The 17,371-nt window shown below is 39.1% G+C and overlaps 1 protein-coding gene across 1 annotated transcript in view; it reads right to left on the bottom strand.

The window, feature by feature from the left end:
• Window positions 1-15,714, bottom strand: part of LOC107535299 (leucine-rich repeat-containing protein 37B-like) — a 38,518-nt gene extending 22,804 nt beyond the window's left edge. The window contains exons 1-6 of the mRNA XM_016210697.2: window positions 14,795-15,714; window positions 12,387-12,458; window positions 8,082-8,153; window positions 5,079-5,150; window positions 4,371-4,451; window positions 302-373 (exon numbers count right to left, since the gene is read on the bottom strand). Of these exons, the coding sequence (XP_016066183.2) occupies window positions 302-373; window positions 4,371-4,451; window positions 5,079-5,150; window positions 8,082-8,153; window positions 12,387-12,458; window positions 14,795-15,714 (1,289 nt within the window). The remainder of the gene's footprint in view (window positions 1-301; window positions 374-4,370; window positions 4,452-5,078; window positions 5,151-8,081; window positions 8,154-12,386; window positions 12,459-14,794) is intronic.
• Between the last annotated feature and the right edge of the window lie 1,657 nt (window positions 15,715-17,371).

The raw sequence follows: 17,371 nt of genomic DNA, 5'->3' as shown, positions 1-17,371 counted from the left end.
AAAAAAACACACACAATGTACAACACATTCCTTTTTTCTTTCTGTGATCAATGGTATTTCTACATGCATCTACATGTTTCATATCTGAATGTGTTCTTCAACACAGCTCCCTTCCTCTGCTGGCTGTCTTGACCTTGTGCATTCTTTCTTAATCATTTTTCTGTGCCAATAACTCTTTTTCAATCTCCCAGTTAAAATTTAAGTTAGGACTTTTTAGTCAAAATGCAGAATATTTAATCTTTGATGAAAGTAAGAAAGAGCAGAAATCATCTCATGAGCATGAGATTGTTGCAATACTTACAAATATTTTAATGCTGGCAAATTAAAAAGATATGGATCTTGAACAGCTGACAGAGGATTATTACTGAGAATTCTGAAAAATGCAATGGAATTAAAATTATCTACATTTTCAATAACTGTCATGAAAGTTTATATTCATTTTTTGGGTACAAAGCTTCAAGGTTAAAAAACATCATTTTCTGTCTTTACCTATAGATCGCACTTAGAATCTATAAAGCATTATTTTGGGGGGAACTACCCAGGTCCCTAAATGGTAAAGTGAAGAAGAGCATGTAATAAAAAAAAGGAAAAAAATTGAGTAGCAAAGAAAAAAGAATGCCAAAGAACTTTTCAGACTGAAAACCCCATTAGCGACTATGCTGATAGGGAGCTCTTGCTCTACAATAAATACTATTTCTGGTGTCCTCCATAATTCAACATGCTTTTCTTTCATCTCCAGAATTTTTTAAAAATCCTAGTGGTTTAAAACTAATTCCTTGATTTTGGAGCCAAAAAGGGGATAAATCTAAGAGGAACTAGTGAAAGCCATGCTCCCATCACATAATCCCATGTGTATTCTTGTATCACAGGCTTTGTTACACTGTATGTAATCACCTGGTTACTTGTACATTTCTTAGACTGTTAGTGCCTGAGATTTACTAGATATTTAATAGATGTTTAATAAATAAATAACATTTTGATTACATATAAAAAAAGAATGAATTTGTTATTTGACACAAATTTATATTCTAAATGCTGGACTAAATTTTCTTCTCAGTTCTTTAAAACAAACGAGCAAAACAAGACAAACAAAAAACAAGAAGAAAAGAAAATCTGTCTTTAGGCTAACTCTACTCAAGAATCAGTAATGTACTTTTACAGAATATTATAAAGATGATTATCAAAGCTAATATCTATTAGGCTGCTGGGTATCTATGATGAACATTTCACATTTAACCCTCACAATAACCTTTATTGATATATATTATTATTACCCTATTTTAAAAATGAGGAAACTAAGGCACAGAGAAGTTATATAACTTGTCCTGCCATCAAGCTTGTAAAAAGCAGAGCTGGAATTTGAACTCAGTTCCGACTCTAAAGCCTATATGTAATTCTATGAAGAAAAGGGGTTTAAAATAGCTGTTACTTAAACCTTAATTTTGAGACCACTAAATAGAAATACCTTTTCAAATTACATGTACCCATCTGGAAAAGCCTCTATGAGAATTACATTTTTTCTTTTTCTTCCTGTTTCCAAATGATATCCCATGATTAAATATTAAACTAGCTTATAGTCATTAAGACATTAGAGATTTAAAACCATGTTGTAGGCAAATCATTGAAAACGGTGGAGTAAAGACACCTGGAAATCCATCCTTAAAAAAAAGCAACAAAAACAACGCAAAAATTGTCAGGATCACCTTTTTCAACTCTGTAATTAACCAACAGGGGAGGAATACAGGGAACATTTAATCAAGAGAAATTATTGATTTCTGTAAAAACAGTGATTTGTGCTCCTTTAACTCATCCTAGAGCTTTCCTCTCCATCCCAGGGGTAACCTCGAAAAACAGCCCACAGACCCAGTACCACAGGAAACAAAATGGAACAAAATCTCATTCCCAAAGAACTGTCATTTTACCTGTCAAGTGGTTTCCTGGAAGACCTCACTTGAAAGGTTTGTCTTTGACCTGACTGAGAGCTGCCTAGCCCCCAAAGAAAGCCTCTGTCCTCAGAGGAAATTTTATGAAAACAATTGCAGGTAAATGTTTTAACACGGCAGCTGCTGAGGCAACAGATAACAGTTGGTGCAAAAAATAGGCTAACAAAAAAAGCTTAAAAGAAAAAACTGAGCCCTGCCGCTGTCACTCAGTTATTGAACCTGGAGGTCACAGCTTGATTCCTGGTCAGGGCACATGCCTGGGTTTTGGGGGCTTGATCCCCAATAAGGGGAATGCAGGAGGTAGCCGATCAATGACTCTCATCATTGATGTTTCTATCTCTCTCTCCCTCTCCCTTCTTCTCTCTGAAATCAATAAAAACATATTAAAAAAGAAAAAGAAAGAAAAAGTGGAGAAATGATATGTCCATAGAGACTCTGACATGCTCCAACATATAACTGGGAAAATGGAAGACCATGAGACGTATTCCTGGGAATCTAGAAAAACTATTAGCACTAATAAACAAGTTCAGTAAGGTGGCAGGACACAAGACCAATATGCAAAATTAGCTGTATTTGTGTACACTAGCAATGAGTAATCAAAAAATGAAATTAAAAAAACAATTCCATCTATAACAGCATCAAAAAGAATGAAATACTTAGCAAAATATTTAATCAAAGAAGTACATGACTCATATACTAAAAACTACAAAACATTGTTTAAAGAAATTAAAAAGATGTAAATAAATAGGAAGACATGCTGTGTTCATGGATCAGAAGATGATACTGTTAAAATGGCCCTACTCCCCAAGTTTATCTATGGTTTCAATTCAACCCCTATCAAAATCCCAACTGATTTTTCCCCAGAAATGGACGAGCTAGTTCTAAAATCATGTGGCAATTCAAGGGACCAAGAGCAGCCAAGACAATCTTGCTAAAGAGGAACAACGTGGGAGGACTAACACGTCCTGGGTTCAAAACCCAATTCAAAGCCACAGCATTCACAGTGTGGTACTGGCATAAGGCTAGACATATAAATCAATGGAACAAATGGACAATCCAGAAATAAACCCTCACATGTACTTTCCCTTGCTGTAGGGACCTAAGGAGCCTGCTCTCAGAGCACAGGCAGAGGGAAAACTGACCCTCAGTGTCCCTTCCCCAAGTGAGGCATCAGCAAATTAATGAGGGAAGAGGGGATGCCGCTACAGATGGGCATCTGCAGGAACTGTCAATCCAGCTCCAGACACCCCCTAAACGCCCCCACCTAACCCAAAATGAATTGTGTCAAACTGGATTTCTTAAACACAAGACAGCAAGACGGTCTTCTCCAAAGACAACTTTAGAGGACAATCTTCACCTTGAGTCTCAAAACCTTTTCAGGCCACTAAACATACCCACTATGATTTGCTTGTGTCACAGAGAAATCACAGAATTTTCAAGCTGAAAGGGAATAAAACCCACATTTCTTATTGAGGAATAGTCAGGAGAGAAGTTGCAATGAGGCTACAGCAATGTATTTTCTTTATATTTCTTCACACCACACCTTAACATAAACAGCATCCTCTCTCCCATCCCTCAAAGGCTCCCACTGCCACAGATAATACACTGCAGAGGCACATAGTTTCTGAAAAACAATAATGTTCTGGATGATTGGTGAGAATAGTGCCCTGTGGCAGGATTGTAAGAATTCTTTCTGCTTTACCATTTAAAAGAGACTCATGGCCCTGGGCTGGCAGCTCAGTTTGTTCAGTGTCCTCCCGTGAACCAAAAGGTTGCTGGTTTGATTCCCAGTCAGGGCACATACCCAGGTTTCAGGTTCAATCCCCTGTTGGGGTACCTGCAGGAGGCAACAGATCAATATTTCACTCTAACGTATCTCTCTCTCTCTCCCTCGCTCTCTCTCCCTCTCCTTCTCTAAAACCAATAAAAACATTTTAAGTAAGTAAGTAAATAAATAAATAAATAGACTCATAGCTGAGGAAGCACCCACACCTTTTGTTCCCTGGGGAAGTCTGAGCTCAACTCCATCATTTCAGTTCTATGTTGCATACATTTAAGCACTTAGGACCTTTGCACATGAGCAGGAATCAAATTAAATTCAGAAGTAGAGTTTCAAGGACCACTCATAGATTGGAGCAGCAGCACCACAGAGATTCCCATTACAATGCAACTTTGAATGTTATGTGCTTGGTGCCTTCTACTGCCCCTGCCAAAGGGCAGTACAGGGAAAGCAGAGCATGCCACATATGAGTCAGACAAGTCTCTTGGCCTCTTTGTACCTTAGTTTCCTCATCTGAAAAAAAAAGAAGAATGGCTCTTAAGCCATACTTTTCAGAGTATAAATTGAGCTTACACCCAGCCAACCAATCACTGTATGATGTTTTTAAACATAGCTTTTGACATATGTTCATCTTCCATTTCACTTACAACTTGTTTAAAAACTGCATTCCATGCCAGGCCTGAAACGTTCCAAAGCTCACTTTTGTCACTGAATTGCAACCAAGATTTCTACAAAAGAAGAGAAAAAAATATTCTTTCAGATCATTAATCCTTTAGCAGTGATTCTAACTTATATATAACAAAACAACCTCAATACTCCCTCAATACACTAAATAAATCTCTCTGTGGGAGATATTTGCTTATGATTTATACTTTCATGTTTATACATGTGGTGCATTAGATACAAAACAGTAAGTGCTCAAAAAATACTTGTATTAAAAATGATCTTTGTTTCTCTAAAATAGCATTATACAACTTCAACACTACTGACATTTTGAGCTAGATCATTCTTTCTTATGGAGGGCTCTCCTGTGCCTTGTAGGATGTTAAACAATTCTGGCCTCTGCCCATTAGATGCCAGTAGCATAGCTATAATTCTGACAACTAAAAATCTCTGAATATTGTCAAGTTCCACCTGGGAGCAAAATCACCCTAGTTGAGAACCACTGCTGTAGAATGGTTCATTCTGACCTTTGAGATAATTCTTACAGTAATCTGTGCAAACTTTAGTAGTTTTCTACTAATAAAATTTCTACTAAGTAAAATTTTAATCTTAATTCAAAATAAATAACACAGAGGTTTACAATTAAGTTTTATAAAATTTCTAAACAAAATGAAGTTATATTTATAACTTACAGATATTGCAAAAAAGGTAGTGATTCAAATGCACTCCTTTCAATAAACTCTATTTTATTGCAGGATAAATCTCTAGAAAAAGGAAAAATAGTGTCTCAATTAGCTCTTAGATATCGAATTAGTAGGAACAAGTGTTAGCGGTTAGAATGATAACACTGAAAACACAGCTTTCGTCTGAACTCTGAACCTCAGGAATTGTGATTTGAACCCTGAGAGCCCCTTATGCTGCCCTGCCCTCTCTTAAGAGTCTCATTTTCATATCTTTATACATAAAATAGACAACTACAGATCCTGATAGATTTTGAAGGTAATCTTTCCTGAGAGCAGATGACGACCAAATGTGGTCTCATCAAATTTAGATAATGAATTCAGTTTATATGTTCATATATAATTACAAATTTCTAATATCAAAAGAAATAGTCTCACATCTACACACCCTCCTGGTTTAGTTCTGTTTTTCTAAGCCAATTCAATACCAGATGAAATAAACGATGTCTTTTCACATAACTTGAAAGGAAGTTATTCCTCAAAATAATACAGAACTTGGAACTAATTCTGAATGACACTTTCTATTAATAGAAATGCATTTTTTATTTTACATTGCTTTAATACTCCATGAATTTAATTGCTTCAGTTGTACAGTTGTTGTACAGAAAACAACACATTACTGGAATTTTTTTGAAAACACCATCTTATTCCCATTGATTCCACTTTAGTCCTTCACTTTTCACCTGAATGGGTAGAACTTGTCTTCTTACTGGTGTTTCCCCCTTGCTAATCCATCCTGCACACAGTCACCAGATGAACACTCCAGAAGTGGTTCTCAAATACTAGCCAGCATCATTTGGGAACTTCCTGAAGACGCACATTGTCAGTCCTACTCTGGACCGACTGAATTAGTAACTGTGGGTGCAGCTTGAGTTTGAACAAGCCCTCCAAGTGACTCTGTTGTCAGCTTAAGTTTCTCCTAGAGCACTGAGGTGATAACACGGTAGTTGGCCGTCGAAGCCCTAGAAGGTCTTACTCTGATCTCCTGCTCTCCCTACTTGTACTCTACAGGTACTCAAGGTATGTTTCCTGTGTTTTGCCTTTCCCCACGCTCCTTCTGCAAGCTTATTCTACCCAAGATGACTGTGTGATGATCCCCACGGGCCCTTCAAAGTCCTGTTCAAACAGCATTGCTGTAGCAACATCTTTGCTGATCCAACTTCAAGTCTCTTTTCCTTCTGATGTGACCAAAGCCAGTTTATCTCTCTCACTGTCCAGGTCCATTTCTTCTTTTTAATAGTTATTTTTGCATCCTATCTCCTCTGAACATAAACTGCTTCAAAGCATGGACTGGGTCTTGCTCATCTGCATTGTCTACTGACATGTGAACAGGTGCAAACCCAAATATTTATAAAAGAAACAAATAGCTGGGAAGTAGAGGGAGAAAAATAACTGTTTTAAAAGAAATGCAGTTTTATTATTGCAGGGCTCCATCTTGTGCACCTCTTGTCTTCCATTTAGTACTTGTGCTCTATGGTTTGAGCTTATATGTTTATTTTCCCTGTGAGATCGTGAACTACTAGAAGGCTAGGAACCCTGATGTACCCATCTTGATGTCTACAGTACTAGGTACAGTGCTTAGCAGATGCTTTTTTAGCTTGTTTACTGATTGGCATTTTTTAATGAATGGCAATACTTACACTAGCATGAAATAATTAGTTTACAAAGTATTTCACAGTAGAAGTAATGAATGACCTAATCTATTGGGCAGTTAGTTACCTCATTTGTTTTCCTCCAAGCTGTTTGTAAGGTTTGTAAGCCAATGGTAGAGATACCCAAGAAGACCAATACAAAAGTGGTTGTCCCTCTGAAGCTTGAAAGGTTTGATAATCCAAAGAACTATTTTTAGTGTCCTGAGAAGCTCTTTATGCCTACTTCCCTTAACTCTTCGACATAAGCAAAAAGAATCTGTTTGCTGAAGACCATCAGTAATTAGCTTAATAAGGATTTATGACATGCACAGTTCTGGATACCATGGACAAAGGATCATAATTAAGTTTTTATACTAAGGAACAGCACCCTATCTCTAAATAAATAGAATTACTAGGCAAGCATTTCTTCCTTGGCAAGGAGGATGGAGAGATTTTTATTTTGTAATTAGTGAAGTTAGGGGCATTTCTGATATGTTTACTTTGTGTGGACATTTCTAACTATACCACTCAACCATCATTTTAAACATTTATTTTTGCTATAGGAATAACAATTCCTGCATTGAAATCCTTAACACCAGTCTGCTCTCTTGGTAAATTAATATGTTCTTAATAATATTGCTTACATAGTTAATCTGCTTAAATATTTAATGTGTAAATATTTGTTCATCTAATTTAGATTAAATTATCAAAAAATTCTGGGTTAATGGCGTTCAAATTAATATAAATGTTCTATAGTTTCTTGTCTTACAGGAGACAATTTGAGGTTAACCTGAATTCCTCTCATTTTACTAAATCAACATTTTAAACCCTTTGTAAAGGCCAGACAGCAAATATTTTTGGCTCTGAGGCTACAGACAGGCTATCTCACATATTCTTCTTTGTTTCTTTTCTTTTACAGCCCTTTAAAAGTATAAAAATCATTCTAAACTTATGTGTTGTAAGAATGAAACAAACATAGACCAGATTTGATCCATGGGCTCTACACTAAGTATAAATAACGGCAGATGGTATATGAAAACCTATATAACTAGGTTCATATGGGTGTTTATTATTACTCAGACATCATTACCACTTTTTCTCTATAACTGAAGAGTTTTTCCTATCTCTATCTTTTCTATGTGATTACAAAACTGAAAATGTATAGAAGATACTAACTGCTAGAGATGGGTTGGAGCCCTACACAAACTTACAGAATTGAAGAATTTTACTCCTGAGAGAAATTGTAGAGATTATGTAATTTGAATCCCTTATTTATTTATAGATAATATAACTAAAAAGGCATAAATAAATGTGATTGACTTACAAATACTGGAGGGAAAGAAGGCCTTCAAATGAATCCTTGTGTAATTCTTTCAGTTCATTTCCACTGAGATTTCTGAAAAATGAAAACGTTATTTCTGGCTCAAAATGCATAACAACTATAACTATTTACTGCACAGAAATATACATGTGGAAACCTGCCATCAAAATACCCTAATTTTTATTTTACTTAAGGATGGTGATCTCTGCTCTTTTTTTATTCAAAGATTTCTTCTCACATCCTCTGTGTCCATCTCTCTCCACCACACACACACACACACACACACACACACTCCTGTCTATACTCCCCACCAAATCATATATTTAATGTCTACATCATAAAGTCTCTGTTAGAACCTAACTCTGGGTGTTAGCAACATTGGTAGAACTGCCATTTCCTCCTCTCTTTTCCCAAAACTTGTTATGGAAGTCCTATACAGAAATGTATCAGGTCTGCAAGTAAAGTCATTTGATTTAAAAAAAATTTTTTGAGCTAAAATGTGCATAAACAACACATAAGAGAAATACAAATACCCATATAAGACCATTCATGTCAAGAAAGAACACTGCCAGTATCCCAGAAGCCCACAGGATGCCTCTTTCCCATCATAACCCTTTCCGACTCCCCTTTAAGGATGTTAGCAACAACTTTGGTATGTGATGTTACTTTTTCAACTGTAAATTCATAAAATCTAAATATAGATCAAGTCTCTCTGATAAAACATTTAGCAACCAAATTGAGATTTCAAACACTTAGTATGGAAAAAAGAATGTAAACTCTCTCATTAACAATTTTTCTGTTGATTCCACACATAAATGATAATACTTTGGATATTCTGAAGACTAAATGTGAAAAAATGTAGACTATCTTATTAATAACCTATATAATTATTACATGGTGAAATGATAATATTTTGGATAAGAGTAAAATAAAACATATTAACAATTATTTCAGTGTTTCTTTTTACTTTTCTTTTTAAGTGGCTACCAGACAATTTAAGATTACCCATGTGGCTTGCATTATGTATCTGATGAATAGTATTCCTTTGGATGATTATCCCACACATTATTTATTCATTCTACCATTCCTGGATACTAAGAACGTTCTAGTTCTTAGTTATGACAATGCTGCTTTGAACATTCTTGTATCTTGATACACATTGGTCTGTTTTCTCTAGGATATAATAGGGGGACAAAATTGTTTTCCTAAGAGATTATGCTATTTCCAGTTGGCGGATTGAAACATGCCAAGTCTCTACCCCTCCAACTTCCACCAAAATCCCTAAGAATAATGGAAAAGATATCATTTAAAAATCACATAAATACTGGTTCAATGAATTCAGAAAGCAACAGGCATCATTTTCAGTATACTGCCTTTATTTATTATTTATTTATTTATTTAATATATCTTTATTGATTTCAGAGAGAGGAAGGGAGAGGGAAGGAGAGAAACATCGATGAGAGTCATTGATCAGCTGCCTCCTGCCACTCCCGACTGGGGATCGAGCCTGCAACCTGGGCATGTGCCCTGACCGGGAATCAAACCCTGATCGCCTAGATCCTAGGTCAACGCTCAACCGCTGAGCCATGCCCGGCCGGGCTACTGCTTTTATTTAAAACAAATCACCCATTTACTATCACTCATGAGGGTAAGTACAGCTTTACAGTAAAAGAAATGTCTTTCTTCTCCCCTACATTTGTGACTCTTAATCTTTGGAGACAAGAGCCCTGTGAAAATTTCGTAAAAGCTATGGAGCCTTTCCCTAGAAAACTGCACTTTCTTTTTTTTAAAAAATATATCTTTATTGATTTCAGAGAGAGGAAAGGAGAGGGGGAGAGAGAGAGAGAAATATCAGTGATGAGAGAGTCACTGACCGAGCCCGCAATGCGGGCATTGCACTTTCTGGAATACATGCAAAAGTGTGCATGTAATTTCCATTTGTGGATTCTCCCTTTACGGCAGAGATTGGTGAATAGGACTGAGTGGACTGAATTCAGGGCGCCAAACCTGAATGGGTAATAAAATTACATCTCTATTGTCACAAACCTCTAACTAAAGTTTGCATTGCCTTGCATTGTGAACATAGCCAACAAACCACAGTAGATTAGCAGTGTAGTAGTTAATTGGGTCTCCAATAGAAATCACAGCTATTTCCTACCACGTTTGTTGCAGATATCTCAAAATATCATTTATTCATTCTCATCACACCTTGAAGTTATCAACAGTTATTAGACCCACCACTCTAGTTTGTTATTTAATATGTTAAGAGAAGCAGATTTATTACTATATCCATAATCTTTTTAAAAAAATTTTTTGAAATTGCATTTCAGTAATAGGTTTCCTTTATTTTCCTCAATAATAGGTTTCTCTTATTTTCCTATATATTTTACCTCATAAATCACTTAAAAACATTGTCCTTAAGAACACAGACTTCTGCAGATCACCAAAGAGACATACAGAAAAAAAAGGTTAGGAAATCCTGCCCTGGGGGGTCCATTGAGCCTAAGTTAGGAACCTCTCCCTTACAAGGTATAAATCTCAAGCTGACTTAGAAATTCAAACCTTATGAGATTCATTTTATTGTGTATAAACTCCCAAACACAAGCTTTCTCAAAATTAATGCTTAAAGTTCAATTTATTTAAAAAATATGTAATGCAGATTCTCATGGCTCAAAATTCCAAAGGTATATAGTACACAATCCAAAGAATTTTCTCCTACACCATCTTTCAGACTACCCCACTCCCTCTACTGCTTAAAGGAAACTAACGTTATTTATTTCTTGTGCCAAATGACTTTCATTTTTCTTACCAGATACTATCATGGAAAATATAAACTATATATAGTTCAAAAAATTCATAAATTAAAAAACAACTGTCTGGTTCTAGGATTGTTTCCCCTTACCAATAAGATATAGACTAAGGAAAGAATCTTGTAGGATGGTTATAAACTCTATTTTGAGATTACTATGACTATTATGTCTTTCATTATAAATTCAGAAGTCATTTATGACATACTCAAGTTGAACTAATAATATGACGACAAACCTTCTTGGAAAAAGCCAGTTAATTACTTGGAATGTAAATATGTTTCCTCAAATCCCTTACGTGCCTAAATTGACTTTTCTATTAAAAAAAAAAGATAAAGAAAAGAAACAGGCAAAAATGGACAGGGCAAATTCAGAGAATAAATATGTTTAATAAATATATATAAGGATATTTAAGTTCACAAGCACGCAGAAAGTTCAAATTTAGATGGGACCCCTTTCATTCACCCATTAGATCAGAAAATGGAGACTGTCTGATGGTGGAAGGGGAGAGGGAAACGAATGCTGTCTTGGCCCATAGATTGGAGTTGAAATTGGCACCACTTCTTTGAGGGCAATTAAAATGTTATATCAATATAGCCTTCACCCCAATTCCATTTCTAAACAACTATTCTGCATAAATACCTGCCCATGTTCCCAAAAATGCATATAGTAGAATGTCTGTTGCAGCAATACATGTAACAAGAAAACTGGACACAATCTAAACATCCATTAATAGGAGGATTATTGCCCAGCCAGAAATAGGAAGTCATGGTTCAATTCCCAGTCATGGCACATGCCCGGGTTGGGGCATGCAAAAGGCAGCTGATCAATGGCTCTCTCATCACTGATGTTTCTGTCTCTCTCTCTAATCAACAAAAACATTTTTAAAAAATATGCCTGGACTTATTAAACATAAGCCTGGACTTATTAAACTGTAATACATCCATACTATGGAATATTATAGTGGAGTTTAAATGAATTGGGTAACCCTCTATGCACCAAGAAGGAAATAAATCTAAGATATATCATGAGGTGAAAGAACCAAATTGTAGGATGTTACTTACCATATATGTTAAAAAACAAAGGTATGAAAATCACACAACAGACCTATTTCACTATCTGTAAATACGTATATAGGCAAATGTGTAAAAAAAGGTCTGGAAGAATATATAGTAAACAGAGTGGAAGTTACCTTAAGGGTTGGGGATGAGGGCACAGGTAGGGTTTCAATATACCTGTTATTTAATATTTATATATTAACAATAAAATTATGTACTACTTGTTAAAATGGAAAACAAGTTTAAATTGACTCATTTTAAAGAGGACCTACCAAATTTAATTTTTAAAATAAACACAGAATTGCAATGAATACACGTTGATTTGGGATACGGAGGGGGAAATACCTTTTCTCAGAGCTACTGACCTCTAAATTCTGGACCAAGAAGGATCTTACAATGCAGTTAGTTTTTTTGAAATTCATTTTTGGAGAGAATATACTCACAGTCTCTCAACCAAATGGTATGACTTCCATGTATCTTTCCCAATGTAAGAAATAGAGTTTCCTTGCAAGTTTCTGTGAAGAAACACAGGAAATATCCTTGAATGGGTAGGAAAGAATGAATGGAATAAGTAGAACCACCATGGCAGCCCTGTGGGAAACACTCAAATGCAGAAAATACCAGCTTTCTAATGTCCATAGCCACCAGCTTCCCAGTCTGCACAATGAATAAAGACATAATAATGTGGGGCCACTGGCCCAGACACTGAGGCATCTCCTCAGAGCCTGGACTTCTTCTCTCGGACAGGTAATACCAGTTCATTACTTTGAATGCATTTTCCCCAGAATCACTTCTGTCTAAAATGACTCCTTCTGCAAATCAATGAGAAAAGAACAATTCAACAGAAGAGTTGCAAAAATGTATCATTACCAGCACATAAATGTAAAGAAACCTTATGCCAGGCCACACCAAAGCTTCGGCTCGGTGCCCTCTGTGGAAATCTTTCCAGGAGTTAGAAGGAAAGGGGCAGCTAGAATATGGAAAGCCCTCAAGCATATTTGACAGGGAAAAGCACAAATCACTGAGCGGGGAGTAAAGTATTACCTCTTTAGAGGGAAAATGCAAAAAATACATATAAATAGGAAAGAAAAGAAGAGAGAGAGAGGTTGGAAGGAGAGACACACATCAAATGGTAGCAGGAGTGGTGGAAAGGGTTGGGTGGGATTTTCCGTTATCCTGTACACTTCTGTGACATTTACCAACAACGGCAACAGTGAGAATGTATCCATGAACTCCAGGTGTTTAAAAGCAGCTGGTAGGACCCTGAGGGTCATTTCAACCACTAACACTGTGCGTGGCTGAGCCTCTGTCTTCTTCCCTCAGCAACCACGCACCTGCTCCACTTGCACACACACTTTTCAGGAAGGTCAGGAAAAGTCAAACAGATACTTGTCTGCCCCTCTGCCTAGGGGACAGTTCCACTCAACCAGAAGCCTCTGGTTGCTTTATGCTCACCAATAAAAGATGCCCAAACGGAACTCATCTCCCTCAAGCTGGCTCTCCTTCCCAGCGCCTGTGTCCACCTGTGATACCACCATCGTTCTCCTCCTCATCCAGGACAGAAACTGTCCAGGGTCATACCTGATCTTTCTCTTTCCTCTGCGTCCCACCCTCGCTCCAGTCAGTTACTAAACCTTGTCAGCTCTTCCTTTATAGTGATCCCAGGAGGTTCTTCACTCCTATCATAACCACTCTATTCAGCACCTTCTTCCTTGACTCCTAGGTTTTGCTAGAGCATTCTATTTGGTCTCCCCGAGTCAGGCTTTCCTCTCCAGATCGCTCTACCTATGGAATTTAAAATAATCCGCTTATTCTAATCATCTGTCTCTCTCACTTGAAAACTTTCAGTGGCTCTCCTTTCTCAGTGTAACTTCCAAATCCCTAGAGCTGACAGCCAGGGCTTTTCATAACCATACTTTCCACTGCTTCCTAAACCCATTCTTTACGGCCACACTGATCTACTAAGTCCTGGTCATGCCTGCAGCCATGCCTTTGCCTAGGTTGTACTCTCTGTTCGTTCTCTATATGACAAACCACAGCCACCCTTTAAGCCCCAGCTAAAGTTCTAGCTTATCCATGGAGCTTTCCCTCACTCCCCATCCCAGGGACTACAGATTCTGCTGAATTTACAGCATCTCTCTTACTACTCAATTATATGTCACCTCCTTTCTTATGCACATTCCCTTTCTTCCCACCTACCACTGTCATGTTCCATGGACAATGTCATACTTTGTGGCACACACACTCCTTAGACCTGGGTTGGGCACAAAATGGGTGATGTATATAGAAAGCCAGGGGGCAAAGGTGACTTCTGGATATAACTGAGGGATCAAATAATAATAATAGCAAACACATACATTAAACCACTGATATAAGTACTTTATATATATTAACTCATCTCAAACTCACAACAACACTATGAGATGGTAACCACCATAATCTTCATTTTACAGATGAGGAAACTGAGCCCCAATGCTAATAAATGGCATACCTGGGTTCAAACCCAGTCGCTCTGGCTCTAGAATCTCTACTCTTAAGCACTTTCTTGTCTCACCACCAATGAGATGGGGAGAGGGCCATGTTGCAGGGCAGCAGAGGTCAAGGAATGAAATGACGGGGCTAAAAATATGGACCAGGAAAAACAATACGGGTCGTTACAAGTAAAAGACTGGTGAAGGGGGTAACAATAGTGAGAAGGAGAATGATGCTAAGGAATAGTTGACGACAAAGAAAAAAAACAGAACATCAGTCCATGTGGACTGGGGAAGATGAGGAAGTCCAGACGACCTCAAGGAAAAGGCTGTCCCGTCAGGCAGGATGCAGAGAACAAATGAGGAAAGGCAATTCTTACAAGACGGTGAAGGAGCCACTGTGGTTGATGGACTCTGGCAGAGGCACTTTCTGGAGCTTCCTGTTTGGGTCGAGACCAGTACATGACAGCGTCCCATTATTGCAGGTACAGAGCTCACATATGTTCATGGAGGTATTCTGTTCAGTCATTGGAGGAACTGTCTCAGATGGTTCTTGTTGCTCAGCTTTGAGATCTCCCAGGCCCAAATTTAGAAGTGTGGGTACAGATGAGGTTGTCTGCAGAGTACTTGTAGTCTGCTGCTGGGCTCCAGTACTACTGGAATTTAGAGAAACAGATGAGACCTTCTTGGTAGCTGTAGATGATACAATCTTCTTAGGGGACCCTGAAGTTACCAAATATCCCAGATCCACATAGTTAACATTGATAGGCAACACTGGATGCTGAGCGTCACCCAAACCTAGTGATGAAACTGTCTCCTCATGATGTACTGAAGGTTGAGTTTCAACATCTACAGAGGATGTTAGAGGCTGACCTGGACCCTGCTGCTGGTCTGGAGAAGTTTGTATGGCGACAAGGTACACGTGCGGCGGAGCTGAGCTCTTCTGCTGGAGTGAATATGGTTCCTGTGCAATGTAGGGCACCTGCTTATCTGGAAATCCCTGGTGGACTAACAAGAATTTCACTGGCTCAAAGGACACTGTAGACTGAGCTGAGGCCTCTTGTTGGAGTGGAAGCAGAGCTGAAGCTTCAGGAGGTTGTGGAGAAGTTACCTCAGGGGCCTCTGCAGGTAGAGCTGAGGCTTCATGGCTGAGTGAAGGAAGTTCAAGCTTTGCAGGATTTTCCTGATTCCAAGACCAGGGCTCGGTGGGCCCCAAGGGGATGGAGGTCACCAGGACAGAGTGCAGGGCCAACTCTGGAGGGTGAGCTGCCTGGACCTGCAGCCACAACAGCTTCCACATGAACAGGAGCCCTGGGGCCCACATGTGCAGCCCGGACATGAGAGGCAGAAGTCCGGGGCACAGCGGCTAGCCACCAGGTGAGTGGGGCACAGGGAGGGACCCAGACAAGTAGGGCACAGAGAGCCACCCAGACAAGTGGGGTACTGGCACCATGTGCTGAGCAGGATCCCAACAATTGGCAGCCATGTCACAATTGGCAGCCATGTCACAATTGGCAGCTGTGTCATGCATGCGCCCCTTAGCAACCAAGCATCCCTCCCCCGCCTCAGGTTCCAACCTTTATTTAGGCAACCTTTATTAGTCTTGGGCTCAGAATGACTGCAGAAGAGAGAGCCTTTTTCCTGGAATCACCAGGGACCAAGTAGTCCTTTTCCCCTGCAGAAAAGACAACTACCTTCCTCTGGGTCTCCCCTCCCCTCCTCACAATGAGGCAGGATTGGGCTATACACCTGGGAGGCCCCAGAGTCCAGTAGCCCAGGGATGGTGGGGTTGGGGTGTGTTAAAGAAGGTGGAGAGTTGGGGGGTGCTTCAGAGCTTCCCAAGGAAGCCACAAGGCCTGGCATCCCAGGAAATTCAGAGGGCTAGTTCAGTTCTGGCAACCTGAGTTCCTCCCCAAAGCTGAAATCTGAGAGACATTCTTCCTCCCCCGGCCATACTGCTCCCAAGAAAAGTAGCTGACATACAAAATACACCAGTTAAGGCGGCGGGGAGGGGGATACCACTTTACAGTTCTACTTGCTCAAAATTCTCAGTATCCATGACTGATTCTTTGTTGTTTTGTTTTTATTCTCACCCAAGGTTATGTTAATTGATTTTAGAGAGAGAGGAAGGGGGGGAAGAGAGGGAGAGGAGGAGGGGGAGGGGGAGAGGGGGAGAGAGAGAGAGAGAGAGAGAGAAACATCGATGGGTTGCCTCCCATATACGCCCCAACCAGGGATCAAACCCACAACCTAGGTATGTGCCCTGACCAGAAGTCAAACCCCAACCCCTTGGTACACGGAACAATGCTCCAACTGAGACATCCGGCCAGGGCTCCATGTCTGATTCTTAATTCACCACTCTGACAGGCGCTACCACTGAATCTGTACATGGGGTTTTGGAGGGTGAGCAATTCATTCTGGGAAAGAGCATCTGAAACCAAGTGAATAACCCTTTACAGTGGCATGGGAAAACATGCCCCCCTCCCACTTCGGCTCAACACAGCCATTAATCTAGAAAAGTGAGTGTTACTTTTCTGAGGTCTACCCTGTGTGCACACATGGAGAAGACACTTAGGGTGTTAAAAGCCAGCATGTTAAATAATTTTTTTGAAATACTGTAACTGGCACTCCATTTGCTTCCTTCACAGTCCTTTTTATATTCTATTTTATTTTATGCCTTGTTTACTGCCTGGCACAACCTCCAGCATGTAAACTCCAAGAGGGCTGAATCTTGGTTTCCAGGAAATTTGGAGGTAGCAAGGGATGTGGCCAAAGAGGGAGGCAGAGGTCAGGTCACAGAGGAGAAGCTTCCATTTCATGCTGGAAACGATGCACAGTACTTCAGACACAGTTGGCTACTGAGCCTGAGCAGGCTCTGGTTGTGGAAGTGTCACCTCAAGGTGCTTTGCAGTAGCGGTAATCTGCTGCAGGGATGTAGCATTTGCCTCCTAAATAGG

This window comes from Miniopterus natalensis, chromosome 17, assembly GCF_054644295.1.
Source record: "Miniopterus natalensis isolate mMinNat1 chromosome 17, mMinNat1.hap1, whole genome shotgun sequence".
NCBI lineage: Eukaryota > Metazoa > Chordata > Mammalia > Chiroptera > Miniopteridae > Miniopterus > Miniopterus natalensis.
Note: the sequence above shows the minus strand (reverse complement) of the source record. Positions and strands in the feature narration are given on the sequence as shown.